At 51.7% G+C, this 26349-nt stretch overlaps 2 protein-coding genes across 3 annotated transcripts in view; both read right to left on the minus strand.

Moving 5' to 3' along the window:
• Nucleotides 1-7997, minus strand: part of LOC123368302 (zinc finger protein 436-like) — a 31926-nt gene extending 23929 nt beyond the window's left edge. The window contains exons 1-4 of the mRNA XM_045012988.1: nucleotides 7789-7997; nucleotides 5586-5727; nucleotides 5298-5389; nucleotides 4922-5048 (exon numbers count right to left, since the gene is read on the minus strand). Of these exons, the coding sequence (XP_044868923.1) occupies nucleotides 4922-5048; nucleotides 5298-5389; nucleotides 5586-5727; nucleotides 7789-7944 (517 nt within the window). The 5' untranslated portion in view covers nucleotides 7945-7997. The remainder of the gene's footprint in view (nucleotides 1-4921; nucleotides 5049-5297; nucleotides 5390-5585; nucleotides 5728-7788) is intronic.
• Nucleotides 1161-24436, minus strand: LOC123368301 (zinc finger protein 436-like). Of its 2 annotated transcripts, XM_045012987.1 has the most exons (6): nucleotides 23221-24436; nucleotides 22939-23030; nucleotides 22562-22688; nucleotides 22223-22336; nucleotides 20313-21844; nucleotides 1161-2530 (listed from the first exon to the last, which is right to left on the minus strand). In XM_045012987.1, exons 1-5 carry the CDS (start codon nucleotides 23519-23521, stop codon nucleotides 20325-20327), a joined length of 2154 nt encoding a protein of 717 aa, XP_044868922.1. In that variant the 5' UTR covers nucleotides 23522-24436; the 3' UTR covers nucleotides 1161-2530; nucleotides 20313-20324. The 2 variants fall into 2 exon arrangements, with proteins under 2 accessions (XP_044868922.1, XP_044868921.1); XM_045012986.1 differs by lacking the exon at nucleotides 1161-2530 and having other exon boundaries at nucleotides 18552-21844; nucleotides 23221-24434.
• Between the last annotated feature and the right edge of the window lie 1913 nt (nucleotides 24437-26349).

Below are 26349 nucleotides of genomic sequence, written 5' to 3' on the forward strand. Positions count from 1 at the left end.
TAGACACCTGCAAGGGGGCAGTTGCACGGAGCGAGGAGGAAGAGTCATCGGAGGAGGAGGACAGTGCACAGGCAGCAAGTGGGGAATCCGTTTATCCCCCCCAGCCAGGAACTATGCTTAATGCTGGAGCCAATAGCCTCCTCCACTCCCAATGCGGGCTCCCGGACCATGACCCTGGGAGATACTGCTGGTGAGAGCGAGCCCGATCGGACCCACGCAGTGCAGGGCTAGGGGGAAAGCCAGCCACACGGGGCTGTTCACGTATAGTTTAAAGTGCTCATCCCTGCTCAGAGCCTCATCGGAGCCACGCAGTGGGGAGGGTGAAGCGATCATCCCAGAGAGCCCGTAAACCCTCCTTTATGGCAAACCCACCAGGCCTTGCTTGCTATGGGAAAGGGGTCCCAGCACTTTGAAAACATTGAAATGAATGTAGAAGTGCCCCTAGGCTGCCTGCAAGCTGAATTCTGTTGCCCGGCCGTGTGTGATGGCTCACTCATGCCAAAGTGTCCCCTTTGTTCTCTGAAATGTATATTTTAAAATACTACCCTCCCTTTTTCTCCTCCCGCAGGTGCAAATGTTTCAATGCGGCCCCTATCTACTCCGTCCCAGAGGCTGGTCCAGATTAGAAGGCGGAAAAAACAAACTCTGGAAGACGTGTTCGCTGAGCTCATGCAGTCCTCCCGCACTGATAGGGCCCAGCTGAACGCGTGGAGGCAAACAGTTGCGGAGTCCCGTAAAGCATGACAGGAACACGAAGCGAGGAGAGACCCACGCAATGAGAGCAGGCAGGACGCTATGGCCAAGCTCATGGGGGAGCAAACTGACATGCTCTGCTGTATGGTGGATCTAATGCGGGAAAGGCAGCAAGACCACAGACTGTTGCTGCAGCCCCTGTATAACTACCCTCCCTCCTCCCCAAGTTCCAGAGCCTCCTCACCCAGACGCCCAAGAACACGAGGGGGGAGGTTACGGGGACCCACACACTCAACCCCAGAGGATCGCCCAAGCCGCAGAAAGCTGGCAGATGTGAACTTTTGATTTGGTTTCTTGACTTGTTCTTCCCTCCTCCTCCTGCTCCACCTCTACCACCCCCCTAATCCCGCCCCTCCCCCTCTGCCTTCTGACTTCTCTCAACGTGTTGTGCAACAAATAACAAAGAACTGTTTTTAAACAATTTGAACTTTATTTCCTTTCTCTTGCTAAGGGCTTGTCTACACCTGGAATTAAACTGGCATAAAATACACCAGTATAATTATACCTCTGTAACTCCCCATGTTGACACACTTGTGTTGAGGCTCATATTTTGCCATCTCTCTCCTTTGTTACCAGAACATCTTCACCAAAATCTAATAACCCCCTGCCCTGATCTAGCTTCCTCCACCTGAGAAGGCCTGGATCATCCCACCTGGCTCTGAAATGCTGCCTCCTCTGGGGTGGAACATGCCAGCTGTGCAACAGGTCCAGCAAAGCTACACAAGGAGTTAGGATGGTGAGGGAAGAGCCTGCATCCAGTTGCAACTCCAGGAGAAATTTAGAGGGGCAGCAGGATGAAAGGGGTAGGGCTGGGATTTGCCAGGATTAACACCCTGAGCCCTGCAAAAACTGTTAGTGACTCTGTAAAGACCATGGCCTCTCCCTGGAGCCTCACTTGCCTCCCAGGAAGTTATGCCACTATAACCGCACTGGCAAAATTATACCAATACAACTTCCAGAGTAGATAAGTTTAAAAAAATTCAGTTGCCTCAATGCCAAATACAGAGGTAAAATAACCTCTGTTCCTACTTGACATTCCCATTTATGCATCTCAGGATTGCATGACCTCTTTTGGAGACAGCATCACCCTGGGAGCTCATATTCAGCTGATTATCCACCACAAACCCGAAATCTTTTTCAGAGTCCCACCTTCCCAGAATAGAATCCCCCATCCTATAAGTGTGGCCTACATATTGTGTCCTAGATGTATACATTTAGCCACATGAAAACGCATACTGTTCTCTTTTGCCCAGTGTGCAGAGTGATCCAGTTCACTGTGAATCAGTGACCTGTTCTCTTCATTATTTACCACGCCCCTGGATTAGAGTGTCATCTGCAGACTTTATCAGTGATCATTTTGTGTTTTCCTCCAGGTCCTTGATAAAAGTGTTACATAACAGAGGATCAAGAATGGATCTCTGCAGGACCACACTAGAACCACACCTGCTCAATGAGAATTCCTTGTTTAGTTACATATTGAGACATCTCAGTTACAAATGGATTAAAACCTGGTGAGAGTGCCATGTTAAAATACCCGTGTCTTCACAATGTGCGGAGGATGCCATTTTGTTCTATAAAATAGCATCCTCCCTGTGTGTTCAGGGGCCGGGTGGAATCGTCCCACTGGCACAGCCAGTCAGGAAGTCATATTCAGGGCTCACATGGGAATGCAATCCATGCATTGCATCCATAGATGGCATGCCGCTGCTCAACTTCCAAAGTTCAACTCCACTGCCTTGAAATTCCCACTAACCATCCCCAAAACCCATCGAAAGACCAGTTCCTCTCTTCATCAGCTTTGTCCCCCTCCCATCATCATAAATAAGGCAATACTACCCCCCCAATCCTCCTTAAGCCTTGTATTTTAGAATACGTATGGATGGAGATTGTCTCACCAGAATAAAAAAAAAAATCACTCCACTGTTTTCTATCATTGCAATTATAGATCTGTTTAATCTGAAGCTACATTTGCTGTATGGGGTTGATTTTTCAAGTGCAGTTTTGCCAAGTGTTGAGCAAGGTTTGATTTGTGATTGAAGCCTTTCCCACATTCTGTACACGTGTGAGGCCACCCTTCCTGGTGCATTAACTGATGCTGGGAAAGGGAGAACTTCTGACGAAAGCTTTTCTCGCACTGGGTGCATTGATAGGGCCGCTCCCCAGTGTGGACCCTCATGTGTTTATGTAGGGTTTCTTTCCGCCCGAAGCCTTGCCCGCATTCATTGCATTTAAAAGGTTTCGCTCCTGTGTGGGTTTTACGGTGAGTACAAAGGACCCCTTTCAGTCTGAAGCTTTTGTTGCAGTCAGGACACTGATAGGCTCGCTCTCCTGTGTGGATTGTCTGATGGGAAGCGAGGTGCAAGGACTCTCTGAATTTTTTCCCACAGTCAGGGCAGCTGTAGTTTTTCTCCTCTTTGTGGATCCTTTCGTGCCTGCCGAGTGACGATCTGCAGTTAAAGCTCTTTCCACAGTCGGCGCATACATGGGATTTCTCTCCGGTGTGTTTTTTCTGATGCCAGCGGAGGTGCGAGTTGTGGTAATAGCTTTTCCCGCACTCAGCACAGCTGTAACGTCTCTCTTTGGGACGGACTTTCGGATGCACTGCTGAGTCACTACTTGTACTCGGTTGTGCTCCCCTATTGGCGCTCTGGCGGCCAATGGTGCAGTTCAGTGTCTTGGAAACTTTTTTATGTTGCACAGATATGCTGCCTCTCCCCCCTGTAGGGCTCCTGTGCTGCCTTCGTGCACTTCCACGGGCTTCTCCCCACTCAAGACTCTGGGGTCTCCCCAACAACATCCTGTCCCACTCTGCTCTCACAAGCCCTTCCTTCTGGGGATTCTTGTCCCGGTTCTCACTCACCATCCCATCGTTCAATCCTCCAGCTGCCTCTCCAGGATGGATTCTCTGATGCTGAATAAGTCTCTCTCTCAGGATAAAGAGCTGGCCACAATCTGGACACTCGTGGCGTGTCTCTGACTTGTGGACTGTGTAACAATGAAGAACAAGGCTTGTCTTGAGCCTCAAGCTTTCCCCGCATTCATTACATGTATAAAGTCGCTCGTCTGGGTGACTTCTCAGATGTAGCTGAAGGTTTTCTTGTCGAGCGAAGCCTTTGCCACACTCATAGATGCTTTTTTCTGCACCAGTTTGCTGACCGTGATGAATAAGGAGCGAACCGTTACGGACTCTTTCCCCCAGTTCACCGACAGTATTTGGTATCTCCCCCATATGGGTTACTGGGTGGGCGCTGGTGTCTTTGGATCTCCTCAAACCTCTTCTGCTGAGAGTGGATTTACTCCTGCCTGGAGGGTCTCCCCTCTGCCATCCCACCCTGCCAGGACTCTCCCGGGCACCTGCCACGTCAGGGCATTGTGGTCTCCTTAGGAACATCCTGTGCATCTTCACTCCCACAGCCTCTTCCTGCTGGGGACTCTCCTCCTTGTCTTCACTTCCTGTCCCGGTACCTGTCAGGAGAGAGAATCCAGATGGGATTCACGGCATGTGCTGGGGACCGAGGGGCAGTAAAGGAATTTGTCACTGATAAGAGAACTGGGTAGGTAGGAAGTAAATTCCCCTAAATCTTTCCACAGAAGGGAAAAGAGGGGCCAGTTCTGCCTCAAAATCCCATCTGAGCCTGAAGGAAAAGGCTTCTGCAAGGCATCAGGCAGGACAAGTGGAGTCAGGAGTGACACCTGCCATGAGGACAGGGCACAACAATGAGTCAGATGAGATGAGACAGAACAGGGGGAGGACTCAGTGGGTTTGCTGGGATCCCAGCTTGTCCCTCAGCCCGAGATAGTGACACTAACTGAGAAACTCATTCCGCACCTGTGCTAGTGCCTCTTGGGATTTCTCTTTCCACAGAGGGCTGGAGATCTGGGAACCGCGGCTCTTCCCCTCGCTCCATCTGGGACAGCACATCTGGTTTAGCGATCGGAAATCCTGCTCATTGGAAAGAGGTACATGCATCACAACCGGTCAAGTATTTCTCGATCACTTAACTACAAAGAGCAGCAAAGAAAATCTTGGAATGAAGGGGAAAGACACAATCCATATAGACTTCAGTATCCCCTTTCGGCAAGTAGATTGTCTGGTGGGAAATGGGCTGTGTTCTTTATAGGAGAATTAGGCCATGTCTACACTATGGGGACTAGAGCAACTGCTCACCCAACGAGATGAGAGTCTCATAAGTCTCCTGCATGACATCTCTGTAGAGTTCCTTCTGCTTTTCATCCAAAAGAGCCCATTCATCTTCAGAGAAGTACACGGCCACCTCCTCAAACGTCACTGGCATCTGAAATGACATGGGTCCCCCACTCAGCACCTGCCTGCTCTGGCCACAATCTCACCACTCAGACACAAGCTGAGCAGCAAAAGGCAAAGCCATCACTGTCAATGCAGCAGTATGGGGGGGGAACCCCCTTTTCCCAACCTCCTCCACACAGAAAGAGATGCCAGACTCAGCCTGCCCACAAATCTCCCCATCCCTCCAGAACTCAGCCCCAACTCAGGCCACTGGAGCAAGCACCGTTTCACAACTCACCATAAAGCCAAACCTACAGAGCGAGGCCACTATATCCTGGTCGCCTTCATTCTCCTTATCATAAGGAACAAACAAATAAGGCGCAGGAAGATCTAAAGAATGATAAAGATACCGTTAGAGAGACCCACACAGACACACACGCTCCTGGACCTCACCCAGCCTCCGCGTGCCAATAGACAGCCAAATGCTGTTCCAATGATTTCATACAGGCTGCCTTGGGGACTCCCCTCCCTGCTGTACTATCCACGCTCCCCAACACCACATGCATCTCCACACACAACTTATTACCTAGTTGCCGTGGATACTGCAGCTTCTCTCTGAGGTCACAGCTCAGTTGTGGTCCTGGGTGGTGGAACCTCTGAGACCTTGAGCTGGACGGGGGCTCCATCCTCTCAGAAATCCCTTCTCTTCCGATCACACAAACTGAGACCTGGGAAACGTATACGTTGTTAGCTCTGTGTTTGAGGGACAAAGGTAGCATCTGAGGGGCAGTGACAAGTGGCTCTCAGATTCTCTACTAAACAGAGTTATTGAAAGCCGAGGGGCCTGCCACACACATGAAAGGGGCTCTGTGTCCCTCCACATTTCCATCTTCCAATTTTCACCAATATCAGTTGGGTTCAGCCCATTGATGACTAGAAGAGATCCCTCAATTTTGTATTTCTTCCTTGTAGCCTTCTGCCCAGACCAAACCTTCTTCCTAGTGAACCCTTTCTGCACTCAGGTGATGTTACCTCAATTCTGCCTTTTATTTGACTGGTCATGGCACCTAGGAATATCAGATCACAATTGCACTCCTGCAGGTAGTTGGCTCTTTTTATGCTTTTTAATGAACATTATTATTGTTTATTTGTGTTACCTTAGAGCTCAGGACTCTTAATCATGGGGCAAGACCCCATTGCATCAGGCACTGAAGAAGGACAGAACAAAAGGTCAGTCTTTACCCCAAAGAGCTGGCCGCCTGTCACTGCAGGGCTGAAGTTCGAAGCTCGAGCCCCACCACCCCTAGGAAGGTGGGGAACTCACACCAGCTGCCTGCCAGCAGTGGGGTTACTGTTTCCCTCTCCCCAATCACTGCCCAGGAGGCTGCCGTCCCAAGAAAAGACCCTGGTGGCCCCATCTGAGAAACACTGGTGTGGCCTGGGTCATTTGAGGTGCTGGGGCAGCCATGCTGGCAGAAAACCTCCTTCTGTTGGTGTACGCAGTGTCTCCACTCACAGGCTCTGGTGGCAAAGCTACACTGGCCAATGCTCAGTGGTGGAGACAATCGCCATGTTTCAGTTATCAGGGCAGTTGTCCTATTTCCCTGGTCAGCAGCAGAAATAAAAATTAATGGTGTGAGGTTAATGTGCCTTATGGCCTAAATGGATCAACTTCTTCCTTCCTTTTCTCATGTTATTGCTGGATATTGTTATACGGGCTTTTTAAAAAAGCCCAATTTCAATTTAGGAGACCTGAATCTGAGCTTTTCATTTTTCATGGTATGATGGTTTTAGTTTATAATGATCACTCTGAACATCAGACATTGCACCTGTCAAACTATTTGGGTTGGGGGGTGAGATTTCTTACTCATATAGTGATCTCATCCTAGGGATACAGTGATACCAGGATGGAGAGGCCGTATGTCAGTGCAGCTTATTCCCTTTCCTATACAAGCACCTGATAGATAACATGATTTGTGCTTAGTTGTCTGTTCTGGGAAACAATGCTATTGCTAAATGATCCTATGACCTGCTTGCATAACCAATAATAAACACTGAACAGCACCATGGTCAAGGGGAAAAACGTGGAATGTTTAGAGTACAAGTAAATAGACCTATGTACCCCACGTCTGCAAAATCCTGAAAATATGCTTTGTCAGTGTGGTCTGATATGACGTCAATAATGGTATATATATGTACTCACTGTTCTGTATCGGTGTGTCACTCCTCTGGCATGAGTCGAGGAGTGGGCACCCGCTCAGCTGATCGTATAATAAAGGGCTGATATATGATATACTCTATCTTGGTCTCAGTGCCTCCTTGGGGTAATTGACTAACTCCGGGGAGAACGAGCCCTTTTGGCTAACACACCTTTGTAACAAAATAATTATAGCCACATGCGGGGCTGGCGCGGGGGGGGGGGGCGCTGTACGCTTTAAATACACCGGTATTGTTAAAGCAGGACACCTTGTGTGTGCGCACTGGGCCTTTGGAGATGACCAAGGCTTTTTAAAAGTCTTGTTTCTCCGGGCAGTTGCTGGCTGGGCTGCAGGGGCCGCTCCTGGGCTCTGGCTGCACAGAGCTCCCCTCTTTGCACCCCAGAAACCGGCTGGGTGGGGGAACCACACACACACACACCCCCCCTCTACCTACCTCCCCGGGAGCTGGCTGGGCTGGGAGAACCCAGCTGCACCCCCGGGCTCAGGCTCTGATCCCTGGTCGCGGGCACCACTCGATCCGCTGCCGCGGCAGGTTCCTTCCCCCGCGCTCTGCCCCCGGCCCGGACTCACCGCCCCCGCGGGGGCCGGACGCGATCTCCGGGGCTTGTCCCAGCACCGGCCCGGGAGTCCCGGGCGCCGGGAGTTTCCCAACGAGCCGCTGAGCGCAGGAAGTTCCGCCCCTATTAACACCCCCGCCCCCCCAGGCCCGGCCCCCGGGGGGGCCATTGGGGGCGGGGCTTATTCAGGGGCCGCAGGTTTGTATCATTGTCGGTGATGCCCAGAACGGGTCCAAGCCCCGCCCCCTCCCCGCCTATTGGTGCATATAACAAAATGAATGGGGTGGGGCGAGGGCTCTGGCTGGGGGTCAGGGTGTGGGGGGGGCGAGGGCTCTGGCTGGGGCTGAGGGATTTGGGGTGTGGGAGGGGCTCAGGGCTGGGGGTCAGGGTGTGGGGGGGCGAGGGCTCTGGCTGGGGCTGAGGGATTTGGGAGGGGCTGGGGTAGGGAGTTAGGTTGTGGGGGGGCTGAGGGATTTCGGGCGTGGGAGGGGCAGGGGGTCAGGGGGTGTGGGCTCTGGAGCAGGGCTGAGGGGTTTGGGGTGTGGGAGGGGCTCAGGGCTCGGGGTCAGGGTGTGGGGGGTGAGGGCTCTGGCTGGGGCTGAGGGATTTGGGTGTGGGAGGGGCTAGGGCAGAGGGTTGGGGCATGGGGGGAAGAGGGCTGGGGATTAGAGGTGTGGGAGGGGCTCAGGGCTAAGGCAGAGGATTGGGGTGCAGGGGTGAGGGCTGCAGGGTGGGGCTGGGGACAGGGCCGGCTCCAGACCCCAGAGCGCCAAGCGCGCGCTTGGGGCGGCATTTTGCCGGGAGGGCGGCAGGCGGCTCCGGTGGACCTCCCGCAGGCATGACTGCGGAGGGTCCACTGGTCCCGCAGCTCCGGTGGAGCATCCACAGACATGCCTGCGGGAGGTCCCCCGGGGACCGGCGACCACCAGAGCGCGCCCCGCCGCCCTGCTTGGGGTGGCGGAATTCCTAGAGCCGCCCCTGGCTGGGGATGAGGGGTTCTGCGTGGAGGAAGGGAGCTCAGGGCTGGGGCAGAGGGTTGGGGTGGGGAGTGAAGGCTCTGGGGTGGGGATGAGGATGAGGAGTTTGGGGCGCCGGCAGGCTGCCCTGGAGCTGGGGCCAGAGAGACAGACTCCAAAGTCCCCCAGGCCCTCTCCCCACAAAGCAGCAAGCTCCGGGGGAGGCCCCCCAGCAGCACACTCACCTGGCACTGCACATGCTCCTAGGGGCTTGGCCCCTCTCTGGTCCAGGAAGCCCCCTCCCCTGGGGTGGGTGCCGGGGTGGCTGCCATCACATGTGCGCCTCCTCCCTCCACAGGCGGCAGCTGTGCCACTGCCTCATCCTGCCGCCGCTCCCTTTTGTAGCCGGCAAGGGAGCAGAGCGGCAGGGCCGCTGCCCAGGGCACAGGGTTTGACCTGGGCTGTCCATTTTTTGGCTTCTGTGTCCAGGTGCTGTTTGGGGTGCCAGGTGCCAGCTTTTTGACTGGAAAGTCTGGTGAAAATGGGGACATGGCAGCGTCTGCTCAGTACAAAGTCCGATGACCCGGGGCGGGGTCAAGTGCCGGGTCATTAACCCCTGCAAGCCCGGGTCAGCTCCTACCTGCAGGCAGGCTCCTTGGCAGGCTGCAGCAGCTGCCATCCCAGCCCCAGAGCAGAGGGAGCCCAGCTGGGGGTGGGGGAGGGGAGGTGGAGACAATTCAGCAAGCGGCAGGGGGGGGAAGAGGAGCAACAGGGGTGGGGCCTTGGGGGGAAGAGGCAGACAAGGGAGCAGGGCCTGAGTGAAGAGGGGGAGAAGAGGGGGAGCCTGGTGGAAGAGGCAGGGCTTAGGGGGAAGAGGAGGAGAAGGGCTGGGGCTTTGGGGGAAGAGGCAGGCCAGGGGAAGGGCTGCAGGGGTCCAGTTAGCAGCAATTAGAAAGGCGGCACCCTACAGAAAACACTCTGATACTTCCAGAAACATGAGTGTGAGATCCTGCCACGTGGGGGACATCGTCTTTAAGAGCATGCGCACCCTGCCCCCGCTGGTGTGACCTCCTATCATGGTGAGTGCAAAGTCATGCCGCATGCGGGACGCTATTTGTAAGAGTGCTCTGTCCCCACTGATGTGACCTACGTGCAAGGTCACACTACATGAAGGGTGCCATTTTTATGAGTCGGGAGGGCAGAACATTGTCCCCCATCCAATACCAGACAAAATCATGTGTGGTTGTGTCCCAGTAGTGAAAAGAAGACAAACGTCTCAGAAAGAGGACCATCCGGTTTGATACGGGACAAGGGGCCCTTAACCCTGCCCTTCCCAACCAGGACAACACACCCTATGAAAACAAGACAACTTAACACTAAGATAAAGATGCACCAGTTGGTGGTGGAGGTGCTATCTGGACTGATCATTACAACATCCCCACTTCTGTTTAATAAGAGTTTGAAAACAACCAAAATATTACTGCTGAAACTCCTAGGAATCCAGGTAGTCTGCTGTCCACATGGGTTTCTGGGTTGGTCTTCCCTCTGAAGCCCTGTATTTAGTCATGGACACATCAGTTTTGGTTTTGTTTTAACAACAGTGGTAGGGGCTTGGCACGTTTGGCATTCACTTTGTATTTCCTGGTTTTCAGAGTTTGAGGTTTAGCCACTTTTCAGTTTGGAAGAGCATGAGGCACCACTGAGCAACCCCAACTCGGCATGAATTAATGATTTTGGGAGGCATTTAAATAAGGGACAGACACTACAAGTCTCTACTTTGTGCCCCAGTTTCAGGAATCACGTGATTACAGCAGCATCTCAGCTTTCATTAAAAGAAAACTTTTATCTGTTATTTTCACAGATGCCAAAGACTGTGCTTATTCACCTAAAAAGGAGAGAAATTCCTGGTCTCCATAGGACACTCCTCAAATAAGGAGACAAGGTCCTTGCCCTCAAAGAGGTTACAGTCTACATATTGAATTTGGGTAAGCACTTTGCAGTGCAGAGCTGGGAGATATCGTGTGTAGGAAGCTAGAAACCCTGAGGAAGTTGCTGTGTCTTGAGGCGAGTGCATGGTTTCCCGATCTAGCCATTTTATCCCGTCTTGCAATATTTGGTGCTTTTCTTAAAGCCTTGCTCATGGAGTCAGGTGATCATGTGAGAATCCCTACTTTAATTTTTTTAAAAGTGTTTACTAACCTTCTGTAAAGGTTGTTCTTTGAAATGTGTTGCACACATCCATTCCTTCTAGGTGTGTGTGCACCTCAAGCACAGTTGCTGAATTTTTTTTCCCCCTTAGTATCTGTCACTAAGGCACCCAGCCATTCCCTTGCCCCCTCTAGTCCTTCTTTCCAGAAAACTACAGTGTAGAGGGCAGGAGGTTGGATCACGGAATAAACATGTGCAACACACCTTGAAGAAAAGACGGTTACTCACCGTAGTAACTGTTGTTCTTCGAGATGTGTTGCTCCTATCCATTCCAGTTAGGTGTGCGCGCCGCGCGTGCACGGCTCTTCGGAAGATTTTTACCCTAGCAACTCCGGCGGGCCGGCTGGGCGCCCCCTGGACTGGCACTGCTATAGCGCAGGATATATACCCCAGCCGGCCCGTCCACTCCTCAGTTCCTTCTTGCCGGCTACTCCAACAGTGGGGAAGGAGGGCGGGTCTGGAATGGATAGGAGCAACACATCTCGAAGAACAACAGTTACTACGGTGAGTAACCGTCTTTTCTTCTTCGAGTGATTGCTCCTATGCATTCCAGTTAGGTGATTCCCAAGCCTTACGTAGGCGGTGGGGTCGGAGTTAGATGTTGCAGAACGCAACCGCTAAGCCAGAGGCTGCAACAGCTCTGGACTCCCGGACCAATGAGGCAAAGGTGTGGACCGAGGACCAGATAGGTGTACAACACATCCCCCGAAAGGGAATGCGAGCCAGGAAGGCCGCTGAGAAGCGTGAGCCCTGGCGGAATGTGCAGCAAGGTGGCTCTATGGCACATGGGCCGAAACAGAAGAGGTGCAGATGCACAACGTCATTGAAGATGAAATCCTCTAGGAGGAGACAGGTATGCCCTTCGTCCGGTATGCCGGTACGATGAAGGTTTTGGGGGCGTTACGAGAGGGCTCAGTCCGCTAGATATAGATTGCGGACGCCCTGCAGATGTCGAAGGAGGGCAACCGTTGCTCTCCTTGCACAGAGAGTGGCTTCGGAAAGAAGACCGGAAGGAAGATATCCTGGTGGATATAAAAGGCCGACACCTCCTTAGGGAGGCAGGTCGGACGTGGTAATAACTGCCCTTGTCCTTGAGGAACACAGTATACCTTGGGCCTATTGTGAGAGTCTGAAGCTCGGAGACTCGTGTGGCCGCAGGAAAGACTACAGGAAACTGCCTTGCAGGACAGTTATATCAATGAGCATGTTGACATTGGCTCGAATAGGGCAGTCATAAAACTGGGTAGAACCAGATTGAAGAGCCAGGTTTATGGCGGGGCCCCACTTGGGGGTGGGTGTATAAACGCTCCAAGCCCTGAGGAACCAGATGGACTGGAGCGGAATCTCGGCGGGAGAAACATTGCGTGTTTCGGAGCAGCATGAGAAACGCTTCCACTCAGCCAGATACTTTAACCGAATGGATGATTTTCTACCACCCCGGAGAATCCCGTAGAGCCGAGGCCGAACAACGTAACTCGGATCGGTTTAGCCACGCAGGAGTCCTGCTGTGAGGTGCAGGGATTACAAGACCAGGTGGTGAAGGTTGTCGTGATTCCGCGTCATGGGGTCTGTGCCAAGAGGGTTGCTACCGACAGGTGTAGCAACATGGTGTGCCAGTGCTGCCCAGGTTACACTGGAGCGAACCCGATCAGGGGCGCTCTGTCCCTGCGGAGTTTGAGCAGGACCTTGTGAACCAGCGGGGACAGTGGACAGCGTACGGCAGATGGCTGATCCATGGCCTCAGGAAAATCCTCCAAGACCGAGGCTGGGGAGAGGCCTTGGAACGAGGAGAATTTCTCTCCCTCTTTCCGTTCTCGCGAAAGCGAGGAGGGCTATGCGGGGAAAGACCCACTTCTGGAAAACGGAATAAAGACGGGAGGAAACCACCACTTGTGAGACAGGAAGGATCTGCTGAGACGATCCGCCAGCTGAATCGCCTGGTACACAAGGCAGACTGCTCTCAGCTCTCGGACATTGATGTGTAAGGCCAGCTCTTGCGCTGACCGAAGGCCGTGAGTGCGAAACTACACCAGGTGCGCACCCAGCCGAGAGATGGGCTGTCTGTCATGAGGGACCCCGAGGGGTGAATGAAACAGCATCCCCGGATACACCGGGGAGGACGCCGACTCCCAGTCGAGGGAGCCTAGGCTGCTCGGGGGAAACGAGACGACCACGAGTATGCCATCTCTGCCCGGGTGGCACCCCCAGGTGAGCCACGATTGGAGTGAACAGAGGCAAAGCCTGGTATGTGTAGTTGCAAACGTGTAGACCGCCATGTGACTCAGGAAACCGAGGCAAGAGCGAGCCCAAGTTGGCGGGAAGGTCCGTAGACCTTGTACAGTTGTTACCCTCGCCTGAAACCAAGGCTGAGGAAAGCAGGCTCTGGCGAGTCTGGAGTCCAGGACGGCCCCAATGAATTCCCTTCCCTATATGGGAATCAGAGTGGATTTTACTATTGATCATCAGGCCTAGACACAGGAATAGGTTCGTGTCGATGCCCACATGACTGGTACTTTGGGCCCGGGGGTTCTTCGAATGAGCCACTCGTCTAGACACGGAGAACATGTATCAGACGGTGGCGAAGAAAGGCGGCGACTACAGCCATGCACCTTGAATACCCCTGGGCTGTATAGAGGCCAACCGGGAGGGCCGTATACTGGGAATAACGATGGTAGGCTCGAAACCGAGGGTACCTTCTGTGTGGAAGAGAAATGGCAACGTGAAAAACATACGCCCTTCATATCGAGGGCGGCGTACCAGTCTCCGGGATCCCAGGATGGGATGACGGTCGCCCTGGGTACCATGCGGAACTCATCTGCATCGTGACTTGTTGAGTTCCTGCAGGCCTAGAATAGGTCTGAGACCTCCCTTCGCTTAGGGGAATAGGCTTCGCCCTTAGGTACCTCTTGTATAGCTCCGATGAGGAGGAGCGTCCGCACCTCTTGCCAGAGGAATCGCTCGTGAGAGGGGTCCTTAGGAGGGGCGAGGATGGGTAGGCTTTTGCCCCATTGGTGGTCAGAAGGACCCTAATTCTGGCTCCTTTGGGGTGCGGATTGATGGCCACGACCGTGTAAGCCACGCCCGCTGGCCATGTCCTGACCTTGTCAAGGCGCAGGGTAAGAGCGGAGGTTGGGGACGGAAACGTCGGCGCTGAATTACCGGCGTGTGCATGCCGAGAGAGAGAGAGAGAGAGAGCGCAAAGTGACCCTGCTGCCCTTTAGGTTCTGCAGCCTTGGGCCAGTGTTGTCAGAGAACAGGCCTGTGCCACTGAAGGGCAAGATCTGTATAGCGTGCCGCAGCTGCGAGGGAAGGCTCGATAAATGGAGCCCTGAAACACGCCGCGTGGCAACACCCGAGGCCAGAGTCATGGCAGCGGAGTCAGCTGCGTCCAACGAGGCCTGGAGGGAAGCTCTCTCCAGCTCCGTCCTTTGCTGCAGGAGGGCATCGAACTCTTGACGGGAGTTCCGAAGAACCGACTCTGTAAATTTGCCCACCGCCACCCACAGTAGCGGATAAGCAGGGCTTGCTGGTTCGCTACACGAAGTTGCAGGGCCCCCTCCGGGTACATCTTATGGCCCAGTAAGATCACACGCCCAGCCTCTTTGGATTTAGGGCTGGTCGCATTTCGATTAGAGGAGGGCCGGAGGGGTATGTTCCTGCCCTCGCCTCATCTGGGGGGGAGGAGGAAGAAGAAAGGCCCGGGACAAGCGGGTCCTGTGTGGGCTCGAGCTCCTGGACAACCTCCTGATCCGGTGGGATCTGGGAGCCCGGTGCCGAACCGGGGGTTGCTCTGTACCGGTCGGACGGGGACGACTAATTGTCACCTCTGGCACCCAGAGCTCGGAGGGAACGGTGCGAGATGGGATCACCGGTACGCCTCTGGCGTGGCAGTACACCCACGGCGTCCAGAATGATCACTGATAGGTCTCCTGGAAGACTCTGGAGGGCACATCGGAAAACAGAGTGCTACGCATATGAAGTGTCCGCACGGGACGACACTGATGCGTGGCTGGATGGCCCTGGAGGAGCTGAAAGCTCTTGGTAGAGTCTCCGTCTGTAACTGACGTCGTTCGATGCGGCACCGGGGATCGGTACCGGTAGACAGACCGGTACCGAGAACGGGACCTGCCACCGAAGCTGTGCCGGGCAGTCGACCGAGGGTGCGAGGCTCGATGATCAGGAGTGGCTACTAGTGTCCCGGTGCCTGGGGCTTGATCGGAGCTGAGTGTCCCGGACCGGCGAACGGGATGCTGACCGGTGCCGCGAGCACTACTGGTACCAACATGGAGAACGGTGCCGAGACCTAGATCGGTGACGGGACCGAGAACATCTGCGGGACCGCGACTCTGAACGGTGCTGCTGTGCGGTGCCGAGGTAGGGTGGTCTGATCAAGGCAGGCTTGCCCATCGACTATGTAACCCCCACCGCCGGTGCCGGGGGTTGAGGCAGCGTAGATGCTGTCGTTGCAATCAGCCCCCTCGCCGTGGACACTGTCTCCGGCGTGGAGGGAATAGTGAGCTCGACCATAGCTGGCACCCCGGATGCAGCTTCATAGCGAGCTCGACTACGGTCCGTACCGGGGAGTGTTCCAGCACCGGACTCGACGGCTTTTGCCTGGCCGGAGTTAATGGTGCGGGCATTGTCGGTGCCGCGGCAGACATCGGTGCCGGGCGATCCGACGGAGCATAGCGCTCGGCTGCGGAGCAGGCGGCTCAGACGCAGCTTCAGGGCGAGCTCGACCACGGTCCGTACCGGGGAGCTTTCCGGCACCGGACTCGACGGCTCTTGCCTGGCCGGAGTTAATGGTGCGGACATTGACGGTGCCGCGGCAGACATTGGTGCCAGGCGATCCCACTGAACATAGCGCTCGGCTGCGGAGCAGGCGGCTCGGACGCAGCTTCCTAGCGAGCTCGACCATGGTCCGTACCGGGGAGCTTACCAGCACCGGACTCGACGGCTCTTGCCTGGCCGGAGTTAATGGTGCGGACATTGACGGTGCCGCGGCAGACATCGGTGCCGGGCAATCCGGCTGAACATCGCGCTCGACTGCAGAGCAGGCGGCTCGGGCGCAGCTTCCGGGCGAGCTCGACCACGGTGTGTACCGGGGAGCTTTCCGGCACCTGACTCGACGGCTCTTGCCTGGCCGGAGTTAACGGTGCGGATATTGTCGGTGCCGCGGCCGACATCGGTGCCGGGCGATCCGACGGAGCATAGCGCTCGGCTGCGGAGCAGGCGGCTCGGACGCAGCTTCATAGCGAGCTCGACCACGGTCCATACCGGGGAGCTTTCCAGCACCGGACTCGACGGCTCTTGCCTGGCCGGAGTGAAAGGTGCGGATATTGTCGGTGCCACGGCAGACATCAGTGCCGGGCGATCCGACGGAGCATAGCGCTCGGCTGCGGAGCAGGCGGCTCAGACGCAGCTTCAGAGCGAGCTCGACCACGGTCCGTACCGGGGAGCTTTCCAGCACCGGACTCGACGGCTCTTGCCTGGCCGGAGTGAAAGGTGCGGATATTGTGGGTGCCGCGGCAGACATTGGTGCCGGGCGATCCGACTGAGCATAGCGCTCGGCTGCGGAGCAGGCGGCTCGGACGCAGCTTCTGGGCGAGCTCGACCACGGTGCGTACCGGGGAGCTTTCCAGCACCGGACTCGACGGCTCTTGCCTGGCCGGAGTAACTCTTCATCCTCCAGGAGAGGGGTCCATGCCGAGGGTACGTCGGAGTCAGCGACGGTGGTGCCAGGAGGCCTTGGCAGCACCGGCGGTCCGGTGCCGAGGGAGCGCGCCGTGAAAACTAACTAGCGCTCGGCGCCGAGAGCGGAGGAGCAAGAGCTGCCTCCCTCAGGAGCTGTTTAAAACGAAAGCCCCGCTCCCCTTTGTTCACGGATTAAGGGCCTCACAAATGCGGCACTTATCTGTGAGGTAAGATCCCTCGAGGCACTTAGGAGAAGATCTCTTGTCGGCAGCGGCTCGTGGCCGGCCGAGCATTAGAAAACCCTGTGGACCGGGCATCGGACCCGGCCCCGGGTGAGGGGAAGGGGATAAACCCCAACCCCTGTAAAATAAATACACTATACTATTCTACAAACAAACAGAGTTAACTACAACTATAAACAGAACGAGAGAAAACTACGAGTAGCTAGGGAAGTGGAGGTCAGCTGAGCTGTGCTCCACTGTTCCAACGGCCGTCACGGGCGGAAAGAAGGAACTGAGGAGCGGACGGGCCGGCTGGGGTATATATCCTGCGCTATAGCGGCGCCACTCCAGGGGGCGCCCAGCCGGCCCGCCGGAGTTGCTAGGGTAAAAATCTTCCGAAGAGCCGTGCACGCGCGGCGCGCACACCTAACTGGAATGCATAGGAGCAATCACTCGAAGAAGAACAAGTGTTACCAATGGATCTGTCCTGCAGGACCTAGGTGCCTGAGGGCTGGGTTCCTCCAGCCCCAGAATCAGATGCACACGCACATTAACAGAGCGTATCCGAGTGGACCAGGTCAATCAGCACTCCCACGTGTACCCCTCAGCAGGCTGGGTTGAGCAGCACTTCCAAGCTGCCACCCTCATATGCCACGAGTACCGCACCGGAATAGAGCGCGCCTGAGCAGGCAGAGTCAATCAGCACTTCCAAGTTGCTGCACGTCCCTATCCCCACTTTCCCGTTACAGTTGTTCTGGTAGTAACCCGCTTGATGAGCAAACCCCACAGGATTTTTGGATGCTGCAGGGATCTTTAGCTTAGGTAAGAGGATCATTGCTGCAGAGCGAATGGGGAAGCCAAAAACAGGAGAGAGAGAGGGAGGGAAACAACCAGCTTAACCATAAGAGTTATTTATTGCCAGGTAATAGCCATACAAGGAGAACTAAACAATAAGGCCAAATACAACTGTTGGTATATGAATCACACTGTATAGATAATATCACATGTAATGTGTTATAGGTCATTGAGGCCTAGTATGAATGATGTGTGGTTGACATGAATATGTGCATTGCAAGTTGGCAACCACAGCAAGAACTTAAGGTCAAGTACTATTAGAACTATTTGTGCAAAAACAATGTTTTGAGAAAAATACAGAAAATCATCAGAAAAGGAAACACTACCAGTGTCACAAGTCCCCATCCCAACCAAAGAAATACACAAATTCACTGTTTCATATTAGGTGCACCCACTTTCACTGGGGCATTCGTGTTTAATTAATAGCACATAGAGATAATAGTGTCAGGTAGTGCTACTTTTGTTAAATCAGTCTATTGAGAAATGAAAAGAGAGGCATCTCTTCATGGATCTGTAGTCACTTCCCCTTCATGCCTCACACTTCTGGGACACTGTCCTCCATCCTTATGAAATCCAGTGACTATGAGGCCCCATTCCCATTACAGCTAGAAATGTGATCATGTAAATGGTGAGAGAGGTGGTTGCTGGTTAAGTTTGTCATCAGTCAATGAGACCTCAAATACCTCAGCTCAATCACTTTATTGATTAGCAATAAAACAGCATAATACAGAATGGTAACGTCTGACCTATGTAGAGAACAGTCTTCCAGTGACTGTAGTTTACATATTTCTTGTGTTGATAATCAACCAATAATTAATAAATGAATAGCTACTAATGGATAGGAATTTTAATTGTGATTATACGTTTAATGAATAGCCTTCTCTTAAATTTAGATTTGGTTAATAAATTCATTCAAAGCAGACTTGTTAAACAGTCAAGACAGCACATACAGAGAGGCATACAATTACCCACACCTGTGAAAGGCCTTCTCTGTAGCTGCAGACAGTCTGGATCCTGTCTGCCAATGGTCTTACTTTATGATTTCTTCTGATAGTTATACCCTGGTAACTCTTCTTAGTTCAACATTCCAACCCTTATCAATTTCCTCCTTTTGGTGTATACTTCTCCATATCTTAGGGCTTGTCTACACTTAGGTCGACTTACCCCCATAATTACACAACTCCGGTACCATAGCTGGAGTTGACATAGCTTAGGTCCACTTACTGCAGTGTCTACCCCGCACTGCATTGACGGGAGATGCTCTCCCATCAACTTACCTTACACTTCTCATTCCAGTGGATCTGTGGTCGATTTAGCGGGTCTAGCGGAGACCCACTAAAATTGATGCCCAGTGCATCGACTGCAGCAGCATCGATCCCCGGTAAGTATATACACATGCCCTTAGACTCTTACCATAAGTTCCCTTTTCCTTGTAATTTTCCAACTGTTTCAAAACCTACTGGTTATTCATTGTTTATGGCCTTCTTTGGCCATTTTTATGCATTACATATCTTGTGAATATGTTGCACTTAGTACAGTGCAAAAATATATCGTATAACAAAATATGTCATGGGTTACTGCATTGTAATTTGCAATTAAGAAAAAGCTATCATGGGAATCTTGCCTCCAGGTAAGCTGTAAAAATCTTTCCTGACCTATCTTTAAGTCTCAACACCTGTGTCTGTTCCAATTTGCTTATCCCGACACACATACCCCAGTTGTTTACAACCTAGTTACTTCCTTGTTCTGTTAGTACCACTCCATATCCCTTACTCAGCAAAACATCTAGGACTTGCAAATAATAGCTAAATCATCTGCAAACAGATCAGTCTCAGTACCTCTCCATTCCTTATTTCACCAGCAAGCATAGCAATTGGTCACACGTATCCTTTATAGGCTTTGCAGCTATGCAAAATGTTAGGGGACTTTGGCTCATAAGCTAACAAATCACACTAAGGCTTAACCGACTGTAAATTAATTGGGGCATTTTCTGTTTTCCACTTCATTCCCTGCACTCTGCCCAACTGTGTTTTTTAAGAGTAAATTGAGAAACATTTTGCGTAGCTATTCCATAGAGGAGTGCAGGGATCCAGTTCACTGTGAATCAGTGACCTGTTCTCTTCATTATTTACCACCACCACCCCAGGATTAGAGTGTCATCTGCAGACTTTATCAGTGATCATTGTGTGTTTTTTTCCAGGTCATTGATAAGTGTTACATAGCAGAGGATCAAGAATGGATCTCTGCAGGATCACACTAGAAACACACCTGCTCAATGAGGATTCCCTGTTTAAGTTACATATTGAAACATCTCAGTTCGCCAGGTTTTAATCCATTTGTAGAGTGTCATGTTAAAATACCCCTGTCTTCACAATGTGCGGAGGATGCCATTTTGTGCTACAAAATGGCATCCTGCCTGTGTGTTCAGGGGCCGGGTGGACTCGTCCCACTGGCACAGTCAGTCAGGATGTCATATTCAGGGCTCACACAGGAATGCAATCCATGCGTTGCATCCATAGATGGCATGCCACGGCTCAACTTCCAAAGTTCAACTCCACTGCCTTGAAATTCCCACTAACCATCCCCAAAACCAATTGAAAGACCAGTTCCTCTCTTCAGCTTTGCTTTTTCAAATGCAGTTTTGCCAAGTGTTGAACAAGGTTTGATTTGTGATTGAAGCCTTTCCCACATTCCGTACATGTGTGAGGCCACCCTTCCTGGTGCGTTAACTGATGCTGGGAAAGGGAGAACTTCTGACGAAAGCTTTTCTCACAGTGAGGACATTTATAGGGCCGCTCCCCAGTATGGGTCCTCAGGTGCTTAGTCAGAGTTGATTTCCGCCTGAAGCCTTGCCCGCATTCAGTGCATTTATGAGGTTTTTCCCCCGTGTGGGTTTTACAGTGAGTGGAAAGGTCCCCTTTCCGCCTGAAGCTTTTGTCACAGTCAGGACACTGATAGGGTTTCTCTCCTGTGTGGATTCTCTTATGCAGAGCAAGGTACGAGCTCTCTCTGAAGCTTCTCCCACAGTCAGCGCAGCTATAGGGTTTCTCCTCTTTGTGCGTCCGTAGGTGTTTACTGAGTGTCGACTTCCGTCCAAAGCTACTCCCACAGTCAGCACACACATAAGGTTTCTCTCCCGTGTGGCTTTTTTGATGCCTTCGGAGGTGCGAGTTCTGGCGGTAGCTTTTCCCACACTCGGCACAGCTGTAACGTTTCTCATGCGGGTGGGTTTTCTGATGCAGGTCAAGGGCTGAGCTGCTGCTAAAGCTTCTCTTACTTTTACTTTGTGTGCTCAATTGTGCTCCCACCTTGGCTCCCTGGTAGGCGATGCTGCGGTTCAATTTCTTAGAACTTCCTTCGCATATAGGAGATTCACAGTCTTTTCCCCCTGCTGGGTAAGCTCGCTGCTGTCCTCTCCTTCCCCGACTCTTACCAGCATCTGCCCGTTCACATCTCTGAGATGCCTCGTGAGGCTCCGCTCCCACTGGCTTTTTCTGCTGAGGATGCTCATCCTTGTTCTCACTCACAATCCCACTGTTAAACCCTCTATGCATCTCTTCGTTGTGGATTCTCTGATGCTCAATAAGTCTTTTTCTCAGGATAAATTGCTGGCCGCACACTGCACACTTATGGGGTCTCTCCGACTTGTGGACTGTGTAACGATGAAGAACAAGGCTTGTCTTGTGTCTGAAGCTTTTCCCGCATTCATTACATTTATAGGATCTCTCCCCTGTGTGACTTCTCAGATGTCTCTGAAGGCACTGTTGTTGAGAAAAGCTTTGGCCACATTCATTACACTTGTGGGCACCCTTTCCTGCACAAGTTTGCTGACAATGCTTAACGAGGAGCGAGCATTTATTGAAACTTTCCCCAGGTTCAGCACCTGTGTTTGGGCTCTCCCCCGTGCAGGCTGTCTGGTGGGTGCTGGTGTCTTTGGATTTCTCTAAACTTCTTTTGCTATGAGTGGATTTACTCCTGCCTGGAGGGTCTTCCCAGAGCCTCTCTGTCCTGCCCTGACACTCACTGGCATCTCCCCACTCAAGGCAACAGTGTCTCCCTGAGAACATCCTTTGTGGTTCTGATCCTGTAGATACTTTCTGGGCTGTTCCCTCCTTCTCACTCACTGTCCCAGCACCTGGTGGGAGAAAGAGAATCCAGGTGTGATTCATTGCCTGTGCTGGGTGCAGAGGGGGCAGCAAAGGGATTTGTCTCTGATCAGAAAACCTAATAGACAGGAAGCAAATTTCCCCAATATTCCCCTAGAGGAGCGAGGAGGGGCCAGTTCTGACTCAAAGTGCCATCTGAACCTTAAGAAAAAGGCTGGGGGAGGAAAAGGCTTCAGGGTCAGGCAGGACAAGTGGGTGCCAGGAGTGACTCCTGCCCTGAGGATAGGACACAATAGAGATTGAGATGAGATGAGGCAGAACAGGAGCAGCCCTTAGTGGGTCTGCTGATATCCCAGCTTTTCCCTCAGGCAGAGATAGTGACACCAATCAGGAAACTCATTCCTCACCAGTGCTAGAGCCTCTTGCATTCTCCCTTTCCTCAGAGTGCTGGAGATCTGGGAACCACGGCTCTTCCCCTTGCTCCATCTGGGACAGCACATCTGATTTAGCGATCAGAAATCCTGCTCATTGGAAAGAGGTACATGCATCACAACAGGTCAAGTATTTCTCCATCACTTAACTACAAGGAGCAGCAAAGAAAATCTTGGAATGAAGGGGAAAGACACAATCCATATAGGCTTCAGTATCCCCTTTCAGCAAGCAGATTATCCGGTGGGAAATGGGCTGTGTTCTTTATAGGAGATTTAGGCCATGTCTACACTATGGGGACTAGAGCAACTGCTCACCCAATGAGATGAAAGTCTCGTAATTCTCCTGCATGACATCTCTGTAGAGTTCCTTCTGCTTTTCATCCAAAAGAGCCCATTCATCTTCAGAGAAGGACACGGCCACCTCCTCAAACGTCACTGGCATCTGAAATGACATGGGTCCCCCACTCAGCACCTGCCTGCTCTGGCCACAATCTCACCACTCAGACACAAGCTGAGCAGCAAAGGGCAAAGCCATCACTGTCAATGCAGCATTATGGGGGGGAGGAACCCCCTTTCCCAACCTCTTCCACACAGCAAGAGATGCCAGACTCAGCCTGCCCACAAATCTCCCCATCCCTCCAGAACTCAGCCCCAACTCAGGCCACTGGAGCAAGCACCGTTTCACAACTCACCATAAAGCCAAACCTACAGAGCGAGGCCACTATATCCTGGTCTCCTTCATTCTCCTTATCATAAGGAACAAACAAATAAGGTGCAGGAAGATCTAAAGAATGATAAAGATACCGTTAGAGAGACCCACACAGACACACACGCTCCTGGACCTCACCCAGCCTCCCCCCACCCAGCCAAATGCTGTTCCAATGATTTCATACAGGCTGCCTTGGGGACTCCCCTCCCTGCTGTACTATCCATGCTCCCCAACACCACATGCATCTCCACACACAACTCATTACCTAGTTGCCGTGGATACTGCAGCTTCTGTCTGAGGTCACAGCTTAGTTCTGGTCCTGGGTGGTGGAACCTCTGAGACCTTGAGCTGGACGGGGGCTCCATCCTCTCAGAAATCCCTTCTCTTCCGATCACACAAACTGAGACCTGGGAAACGTATACGTTGTTAGCTCTGTGTGAGGGACAAAGGTAGCATCTGAGGGGCAGTGACAAGTGGCTCTCAGATTCTCTACTAAACAGAGTTATTGAAAGCCGATGGGCCTGCCAAGCATATGAAAGGGGCTCAGTGTCCCCCCACATTTCCATCTTCCAGTTTTCACCAATATCAGCTGGGTTCTATTGAGGACTAGACGAGATCCCTCAATTTTATATTTCTTCTTGTAGCCTTCTGCCCTGACCAAACCTTCTTCCTTCCTGGGAAGATTTCTTCTTCCTAGTGAACCCTTTCTGCACTCAGGTGATGTTACCTCAATTCTGCCTTTTATTTGACTGGTCATGGCACCTAGGAATATCAGGTCACAACTGCACTCCTGCAGGTAGTTGGCTCTTTTTATGCTTTTTAATGAACATTATTATTATTTATTGTGTTACCTTAAAGCTAAGGACTCTTAATCATGGGGCAAGACCCCATTGTATCAGGCACTGAAAAAGGACAGAACAAAAGGACAGTCTTTACCCCAAAGAGCTTCCCTTGTAACATAATCCTTCTACATTTCAGGGGCATCACTCAAAGGGGTATCTAATTTTCTCATGAGTATGAATTCACAGAATTTTATTTAATGGCAACCTTTTTGTTTCAACTTGTACCAGATCCAGATTTAACTGTTCCTATTTCAAGACCCTTAAGGAATTTGAAATGTAATGTATTACATCAGGCTTTCATTTCAACTATATGCCTTCTTCCATTTTCCTTTAGCTGTAGAGAGTATTCAAGAGGGGGGAGGAGGAGGAAACCCTGACAAGCCGTCTTTTTGATGTTCTTATGGAGGGTAACAACGTTCCTTTTTGGGGGGGACAAGAGAAGACGTTAGTTGAAATGGGCTGAAATGTTGCTTCTGTTGTTCAAGTCTGATCTCGTTTCTGTGAAGACAAATCGAGACAAATGCGCAGAAACAGGGAGAGGAAAGAACAGCAAAGATAGAAAATGCAGTTCTGTCTCGCATGCTGACTCCCAACCCCACTGTTGTGGAAACGGGGTCCGGGGGGGCGGGGAGGGGAAGGGTCCTTGGTTGTATTGTAAGGTTTGCAAATTCCTCATCCCAAAATTGGGATTTTCAAATCTTATTTGATTAGATTCTACAAGAGTCATACTTGTAAGTTCTTATCTTTATTAGCATTGGAAAGGTTCAACTCATTGGATTCGTACCTATAACAAACTTAAAACTGATGTTGGTCTCTGTCCTCAGATTTTTAGAAACAGACTAGCTCTTGTCACTTTTTTTTTTTGCTCGAAGTCTAGATTGGGCAAAGATCGAAAATCTCTCCCCATCCCCCTACTCCTCTTGCCTTTTTAAAGCTACACATTTACATAAACAGTGAAAATGTCATGCACAGGTGGTTTAACTTGCTGACTAGCAGAAATTTTAGCCATGTTGCGATGTCATTTCTATATATTCTCAGTTTACTTGATGTGTGTGTGAAGACATGGTTATTTACAGCTGGGAGAACTAACAATTCTTTAAGATAATCTCTCTCAGTGGATCCTTCTTACCCCACTATCATTCTTCCCTGTTGATTCCCCAACAGGAAATATCTGCTCTAACAATTTTCCCTTGCTGGCAGCCACTCTGACAATTTATCCTAAAATACTTAACTAACTGTAGGAAAAACAAATAATTATGTACAAAAACATGTCCAAATCATTGTCATTTATGTATGTTTTTTCTTTTTAAATTTGCAAACTCAATAATAAAAATATTGTACAGTTGTCGCTATCCTTTACTGGACCTAAACAGAATAGAAACAAAACCAAGGTGCTTTGCAGGTTCTTCTTGTCTTTCTTTTGTTGTTATTTCTTTTGCTTTTTTAGTGGTCTGTTTTTAAGACTTGCTAGCTAGTAAGCCTGCTCCTGTGAAAAGTGATATTTGTAGGTTTGTTAATATCATTTTCACAGCAGCAGACTTGCTAGATAACTGGGAGGCAGTGAAAAGCGCTATTAACAAACAAACATTTTACTTTTCAAAGCAGATTTACTCAGTCAGCCCCAGCAAGCTGTGAGACAAATTAAGACCTGGATGGGGAGGTGGGGGCAGCCAGGGAGGATGGGGAGCGGGTGAGGGGCCAGGGGAAGCAGCAGGGACCAGTGACAATGGGTGGGATTGAACCCGGTGCCAAAAGCCCTGCGGCCGGGGACCGAAGCCTGCGGCCAAGCAGCTAGGGATCGGGGCCTGAGGATGCAGCATGGTCCAGGGGGGATGAGCACAGGGCCAGAGCCCAAAGCCCCAGGGCTGGTTGCTGAGGTCCCACAGCCAGAGAGAGATGGACACAGCTAGTCAAGCAAGGAGCCCCGGGAGGGGCGATCCGTTTATTTCAACTGCAGTTGGGTTCCTGCTTACAAGTCAGCAAGAACAAGGAAAAAACTTACTCCAAAGTGCAGTTGACTATGATAATCTATCGCTCTATGATTGGCCAAAATTTGCTATCGTTACCAGAAATGGTTAGCAAGCTATATCCCTCTCTCCCCGACCCCGGTGATCCCTTATTGTTCACTTACTTGCCCCGTTGTGTTATTTTGCAAACCAAGCAGTTAGTTAGCTATAGGATGCAGGCACAGGAAGTTCCATTGTCTGTGGGTTTGGAGTTTGGCTACATTTCCTCTCGAAGGAACTTCCTGCGTTAAGTATCAGAGGGGTAGCCGTGTTAGTCTGGATCTGTAAAAGCTGCAAATTTCCACTACTTGCATCCGACGAAGTGGGTATTCACCCACGAAAGCTCATGCTGCAAAACGTCTGGTAGTCTATAAGGTGCCACAGGATTCTTTGCAGCTTTTCCTGAGTTAAAACTATCCATAGCTGATGCTACATTTCCCCCTTCTTCTTTCTCCTATGTACAGGAGACAAAACTTGCCCCCCTGTTATAGAAGCTAAGTAGAATAATCTATTTCCTCATCATAGGGAGACAGTGATACCAGGACG

This window comes from Mauremys mutica, chromosome 4 (genome assembly GCF_020497125.1).
Source record: "Mauremys mutica isolate MM-2020 ecotype Southern chromosome 4, ASM2049712v1, whole genome shotgun sequence".
Classification (NCBI taxonomy): Eukaryota; Metazoa; Chordata; order Testudines; family Geoemydidae; genus Mauremys; species Mauremys mutica.